Here is a 7,550-nt window from a genome sequence, read left to right on the forward strand (position 1 = left end):
TAAAGTAATTCGTTAAATTAGTTTCAAATTTAGTCAACAAGCTGATTCGTCCACTCCACCAAGTGCCCTTTGCAACTATTTTAAATAAGCCAAAACGGGTCGCACGACACAGCCGCGTTCCTTGGAGACCGCGAATTTCACCTTAAACGATTCCCTTCTGCGACTACGGCCCACAGACTGTACCTTATCAGTTACATCTAGCCGAGAAGTCAGCAGCTTAAGTGAATGACAACCGGCTCATGCGCTGGCCGATTACCCGGCCCTCTGCCAAGCATTGTCTCGAGAATTTGATGACCCAGAGGCCGCAATCGGCTGATTTGCAGCCCTCACAGTTAAACAGGAGAGACTTGAGACACCCCGAGCTTATTACTGCCGGCTGCGTAAAGCGTACTTATATGGAGGAGGACAAAAATTTCAAAACATTGTTTGTCGAAAACCTACATCCTAACACCAGCCACCAGCTGGGCGTAGCAGCATGCCCGTGCACACTGTCCAGTGCCCAACTGCGTGAACTGGCCACCAAGGGTTTTCTAAACAAAAACAACCTCCCTCTAAAGCACAAGACTCAGGCGTCTTCTTTACAAACGAACCACCGCAGATGGAATTAGAGGGCGCCACGTACAACACGCGTGTGACTGACACACCACGTTCTGGCGTTGTTAAACCCGACAATCAAAAGAAGTCGTTTAACCCATACAACCAACGGCCCGTGTACAACAATGGTCCTCATAACCAACAATGCCAATTCAACGACAAATCAAAATCATGGAATGACCGACTCGTCCAACAGAGTCGGTCATTCCATTCCAAGTGGGACACAATTACAAACAATAGTTACTTTTATCGAAAATAAGAGGTAACGTGCTCTCTAAGATTTACACTTTTCAAAAATCATCCCCACGGGGTTGATTGGACCCCCCCTGATAGGCTGGTTCTAGCGTGTACGCCATACATTTGATATACCTGGTCGAAAAGGTCAAAAGTCATTGCACGATTTTCTGGACAGCAGTTCTTGTGAAATTGACGTTTCAGGGTTTGTAAGTCTGTCAACCACCGAGAACGGCAGACGAGCCATTTTATACTGTTTCTACTGATGACCTCTGAGAAATAGGATTGTAGAGCATTTTTCAGTTCTTCGTTGTAGATCTGAAGACTGTTTATATGTCCTAGTAAGCCTAGTTTAAAAGTAAAAGTTGAGCTTTAGCTCTCTTTTGTTTGAACAATTTCAGTGTTTCTTCAGTGAGACACAGCTTTGATCCTAGAATCAATGACTTTGGAATTGAAACTCTCAACCAGGTCATCCACAGAATCTGAGGACATGCCTTTCACATCTCTGTGGATATTTTGGCCCATTCTTCCTTGCAGAATTGTTTGAATTCAGCATGAACGGCCTTTTTAAGGTCATGCCACTGCATTTTAATCGGATTGAAGCCTGGACTTCGACGAGGCCACTCACAAAATTCTTGATTTTGGTTTTTAAGCCAGTCAGAAGTTGACTTTCTGGTGTGTTTTTGGATCGTTATCCTGCTCCAGAACCCAAGTGCACTTGGGTGATTCTCACGAAATCCAGATTTAGAAGGTGTCCAGCATGAGGATTTTTAAAATGCCCTTGGAAGAAAATTTTGCTTTTGTACAAACACAATTAGGGTCTGAACTAACAATAAAACATGTTTAGATGTTTTAAATATTTCCTGTATGGTTTTTTTTACATTTAAAAAAAAAAGTCTAAAAAAAATCTCATTACCGCAACATTGCATTACATTAAATATATGGTTAAAAATTTGAATTTTTGGCAAGAATGGTCTTATTACTCATGCTCAAAGCTATGCATAACTCTGTAGATACATTTTTCATATTTTATTATTTTTCTGTCTTCATATTTCTCATTACCAAAATATTTGTACTGATTTACACTTATTTATTGAATTCCTTTGTTAAAATAAAAAAAAGTGTTCTGTAGCAGGCATCAAATAGGTGTTTGATAGTATGTTTATACAACGTTGTGTTAAACATAAAAACACTATACAATGATTTGCAAATCATGTTCAACCTATATTTAATTGAACACACTACAAAGACAAGATATTTAATGTTCAAACTGATAAACTTTATTGTTTTTAGCAAATAATCATTAACTTAGAATTTGATGGCTGCAACACGTTCCAAAAAAGCTGGGAGAGGTGGCAAAAAAGACTGAGAAAGTTGAGGAATGCTCATCAAACACCTGTTTGGAACATCCCACAGGTGAACAAGCTCATTGGGAACAGGTGGGTGCCATGATTGGGTAGAAAAGGAGCTTCCCTGAATTGCTCAGTCATTCACAAGCAAAGATGGGGCGAGGTTCGTCTCTTTGTCAACAAGTGCGTGAGAAAATAGTCTAACACTTTAAGGACAATGCTCCTCAACGTTCAATTGCAAGGAATTTAGGGATTTCATCATCTACGGTCCATGTCATCATCAAAAGGTTCAGAGAATCTGGAGAAATCACTGCATGGAAGCGGCAAGGCCGAAAACCAACATTGAATGCCCGTGACCTTCAATCCCTCAGGCGGCACTGCATCAAAAACCGACAATGTGTAAAGGATATCACCACATGTGCTCAGGAACACTTCAGAAAGCCAATGTTAATAAATACAGTTCGGCACTACAGCCGTATGTGCAACTTGAAACTCTACTATGCAACGCAAAAGCCGTTTATCAACAACACCGCCGGCTTCTCTGGGCCCGAGCTCATCAAAGATGGACTGATGCAAAGTGACAAAGTGTTGTGTGGTCCGACAAGTCCACATTTCAAATAGTTTTTTGGAAATTGTGGACGTCGTGTCCTCCAGGCCAAAGAGGAAAAGAACCATCCGGACTGTTATGGACGCAAAGTTCAAAAGCCAGCATCTGTGATGGTATGGGGCTGTGTTAGTGCCAATGGCATGGGTAACTTACACATCTGTGAAGGCACCATTAATGCTGAAAGGTACATACAGGTTTTGGAGAAACATATGATGCCATCCAAGCAACGTCTTTTTCATGGACGCCCCTGCTTATTTCAGCAAGACAATACCAGACCAAATTCTGCACGTGGCTTTCAGCGTGGCTTTGTAGTAAAAGACTGTGCGTACTAGACTGGCCTGCCTGCAGTCCAGACCTGTCTCCCATTGAAAATGTGTGGCACATTATGGAGCGTAAAATACGACAACGGAGACCCCAGACTCTTGAACAGCTGCAGCTGTACATCAAGCAAGAATGGGAAAGTATTCCACCTTCAAATCTTCAACAATTCGCGTCCTCAGTTCCCAAACCTTTATTGAATGATATTAACAGAAAAGGTGATGTAACACCGTGGTAAACATGAAACTGTCCCAGCTTCTTTGGAACGTGTTGCAGCCATAAAATTTTAGTTAATGATTTGCTAAAAACAATAAAGTTTATCTGTTTGAACATTAAATATCTTGTATTAGTAGTGTATTCAATTAAATATAGGTTGAACATGTTTTGCAAATCATTGTATTGTTTTTATTTATGTTTTAACACACCATCCCAACTTCATTGGAATTGGTGTTGTACACTTTAAAACAAACCATGACAAAATTATTACAGAATTCATTAAAAAAAAAGTCCATGTTGCGGTAATGAGAATGTCATGTCAGTATTTAGGATCAATATTTCGGAAATGAGACAATGGTTCTTTTTTTTTCCTTTGTACTTTTTATTTTGTCCTGTTCGGCTGTTAGGTCAAGCAGAATGGAGGATCTGTGTCCTTTTATGCCGGAACAGTTTTACTGTGTCACAGTGAAGCTTTTAAGCTGCCGCTGTGGTTTTTTAGTATTATTATTATTGTTTATTTAGAGTCAGAATCAATCAGAACAAAGTTTGTAGAGGGGGGAGAGAGAAACAAAGACAAAAGACAAAGCACCCATTGTAAACAGGATGAGATTAAAATCTGGAGAGGCCAGTGAGCCGGGGGGGGGCTGCCTAACAGCCAAAGCCCCCTCCCACCACCCAAGACCCACCGTCCCCCAGTGATGGGTGTATGTGGTGCATTAAAACGTGGGGATGAGTGTGTGTGATGCATTGAAATCCAGGGGGGCAGGCAGGGCAGAGGGGCAGGGCGCACGGGCCAGGGAAACAGCACAGACGTGCTGAAACCCGGTCCGACGTCCACACCCTCCCAACCCCATATCAGTCCCCAGGAACCCTTGGATATGTATATGTGCCCAGATGTGACCAGTGAGAAAAATATATACGGTGAGTGGCACGAGTGTGTGCTAAGTGAGTGAAGATCTCCACTCCATGCATGTGTCCTCTCACCATGCACACCGATCTAAAATGTGAGAAAGAGGGGAAAAGAAAAACGGAAAAGAAAAATAAATTAATAAATAGAATAAACAAAGAACACAGAAGTCAAAAGTTTACTTTCACACTTACAAAGATAGTCTTGTTATTGTCAGATGGCACGCTACCCAGGCAAAGGAATCAAGAGTCTAGACTGAGCATGTTGAGGAAAGGTGACCAGCTATCTACGTAGATTTGTAATTGATTTCTATGTTCTGCTGATATTTTTTCTAACACAATATATTCAATGAAGAATACAGCAGTTAAATCGATAAATATGATGCAGAATGCACCTTCCGGTCTTCGGCTCTTTCCGGCACTGTGACGTCACACAAGCCAAACATCCTGTTCATCGGGCGCTGTGTGCTATTGTTCCCGCCCTTGCTTATTTGTTGTCGTATGATTTAACGATGTCACGATAGTTTATTGTGCAGCATTTTGCTATACAAATGGTTCAGGCAGCGGCAAGAGATTTATTTTATTTTTTTGCGCTTTCCAAGTGAAGAAGGAATACGTGACCAGTGGTTAATGAAAGTCACTTGACAGGGGAAGAAATGTAGTAATGCTTGAAAAAGCATTGGAACATCTGTCATCTGACCTTTAAGCAATGATTCAAATTTGTTACGGAGAATAAGAAAATTGCTCTTGGACACATCAAATAAAGATGTTTATAATGTTATCCTTATTATTTTGATAGCATCAACTTTTATCATAAAAATGCTTCATGACATCTCATGAATCTAATTTCCAGAGAATCACCCGCTTCAGCTTGAGGCCTTCGGGATTTTCTGTTCAAGAGCAGAATTCATGGTTCCATCAATCACTGCAAGTTGCCCAGGTCTGGAACAAAACAGCCCGAGACCATCACACAACCACCACCATGTTTGCCTGTGGGTATGATGATCTTTTTCTGAAATGATGTGCTCCATTTACATCAGATGTAACAAGACGCACAACTTCGGAAAAGCTCAACTTTCACCTCGTCAGTCCATATAATATTATCCCGAGCCTTTATTTTCTTTTTGGTCAGCAGTGGTTTCCGACTAGGAACAATGCCATGGATGCCATTTTTGAGTTCCTTTGTGGCCTCCTGGATGAGTCATTGCTGTACTCTTGGGGTAATTTTGGTAGGTATGCCACTCCTGGGAAGGTTCACCACTGGTCCATGTTTTCTCCATGTGAGGGCTCTCCCTATGGTTCGCTGGAATCCTAAAGCTTTAGAAATGGCTTTTGTAGATTGTAGATTTACTTGATTTCTTCTGGAATTTCTTTGGATAGTGTCATTTTGTTGCAGCTTCGTTACATCTTTTGTCCGACTTGATTTTGTCGGGACAGATTCTGCGTAAGTGATTTCTTGATTGAAGAGGTCTGAAGGTAATCAGCCTTGGGTGTGATCAGTGAAAATTAACCAAAACCTGTGATTAACCACAATTAATTCATATTTAACAAGGGGGTGGTCATTTTTCACACAGGGCCAGGTACCTATAATGTTTTTTTTTTTTTTTTAATTTAAATATTTTTTTTAAGCTCATTTTGGTTACTTTTTATTATATTTACATTTGTTTGATGATCTTAAACATTAAAGTGGGGAAATATGCAAACTTTTTTTTTTTTTTTTTTAAATTGAGAATACTCTATGTCCGTTGTTATGTGTTGAATCTGTCACTTGCTGAGAAAGCCCAACGTTATCCAGGATATCGAATAACTCTTTTGCACGTTGATGGTTGAGATGATCAACATAAATGTCACAATAGAAACTACCGAATATGACCAGCGGCGAAAGTAGAACATGTAAATTTTATTTCGGGCACATTCTGTTTCCGTGAAACAAATCGTATGGAGAATAAATCGGGTTTTGTGTCCCAGAATGTCACATGACAGACGATCCGTATTTGCCCCCTTTGGGGAAGTCCAAATTCGAAAAGGAAAAAAAAAAAATATTAAGAATGCATCCACACTCGTTAGATTGCCAACTGCAATCAATTCAATGATGTTTTCATCTTTTAGGTAAATGCTTAAGCGAAGACATCCCTTTTGAAACGCATTAACGTTATTTAGCAGCAACAACCATCGACCACATAATGTATGTTTATGTACCTGTCGAGCACTGACACTGGCGAGGGGGGATGTTCTGCTCCCAGTGAACTCGCACGGCATAAATAACTTACCCGCCCGTGGGTGACAAGAAATCTCCGTCTTCGTCGTCTCCGCCGAACATTTTATCAGTTAAAACCCAATGAGTATCAGATAAGACAAGTACTGTGACAAATTAGCAACTCGGTGGTACTTCCACTACACTACCGCTTTTCCTGGTAGCGGGTGTATCAGCTGACTTCTTCTTCTTCTTCTGCGGCTTCTTTTCTTCTTCTTGTTTGTCGGCGGGTGGCGTCAAACGTTCAGGCTGCATTACCGCCACCTACTGTGCTGGAGTGTGGGTGAGCGTACGCCCATACATACATATGTACGGTGCTCGGGAGCAAAATCAATCATCCATCCGTCCATCCTTTTCTGAGCCTATCCCAGCTATCATCGGGCAGGAGGCGGACTGCCAATTTTTTTTTAACGTTAAGCCTTGACCTCACCCACCCCAAAGGATATTCCAAACCATTCTTTGCGTTTAAGTGCTTGCTTTGCAAAATAATCATCTTTTTCATTGCCCTTTATTCCTGTACGTGCTGGTAGCCACATAAACCTGACGCTCATCTCTAATTTACAAATTTCAAATAACACATCTGACCTACTTTGTGATCCCATGTTTTTTAAGGATAATAATGCTGATAACGAATCTGAACAGACTATAACCCGCTTGAACCTGTTTTCTTCAACCAACTGTAATGGCACCACGATTGCAAGCACCACTGTAAATACCGCTAAGTGATCTGATGTCCGTTTATATTTAAATCTGGAATGACACATGCAAACGCTGTTCTTCCGGTCCCAATATCGTTTGAACCATCAGTAAAAACAGTGGTGTACAATGCATGTGTTGTTCTGAGTCTCTGTTCGACTACTTCCTCCCAGTTTCCTTTTCCTTTATCGCTGTGTACTCTTTCTTGTATATGAAGATCTACTTCATTTATATGACCATTTCTAAACTATCCAATCGCTTTCTGTATCTTATCTTGGATAAACTGGATAGTATTGCCTCTCTTCCATAATGCTCCATCATCCGCAAACAATGACATTCCTATATCTGGGTCGATTTCTGCAAAAACGTCATTAAT

The 7,550-nt window shown here is 40.9% G+C and overlaps 1 protein-coding gene across 2 annotated transcripts in view; it reads right to left on the reverse strand.

Annotated features, from left to right (window-relative positions):
- The window catches only part of LOC133473438 (FK506-binding protein 15-like), a 9,813-nt gene extending 3,131 nt beyond the window's left edge, over positions 1 to 6,682 (reverse strand). Inside the window, exons 1-2 of one of the 2 annotated variants that reach the window (XR_009787066.1) lie at positions 6,424 to 6,682; positions 4,303 to 4,315 (exon numbers count right to left, since the gene is read on the reverse strand). Coding sequence is in view for 1 of the 2 variants with exons in the window: in XM_061765109.1 (XP_061621093.1) it covers positions 6,495 to 6,544 (50 nt within the window). In the remaining variant the exon portion in view is untranslated. The remainder of the gene's footprint in view (positions 1 to 4,302; positions 4,316 to 6,423) is intronic. The other variant, XM_061765109.1, reaches the window with a different exon arrangement.
- Positions 6,683 to 7,550: the final 868 nt, after the last annotated feature.

The sequence above is a fragment of the Phyllopteryx taeniolatus genome, unplaced genomic scaffold (assembly GCF_024500385.1).
Source record: "Phyllopteryx taeniolatus isolate TA_2022b unplaced genomic scaffold, UOR_Ptae_1.2 contig_25, whole genome shotgun sequence".
NCBI classification, from domain to species: Eukaryota; Metazoa; Chordata; class Actinopteri; order Syngnathiformes; family Syngnathidae; genus Phyllopteryx; species Phyllopteryx taeniolatus.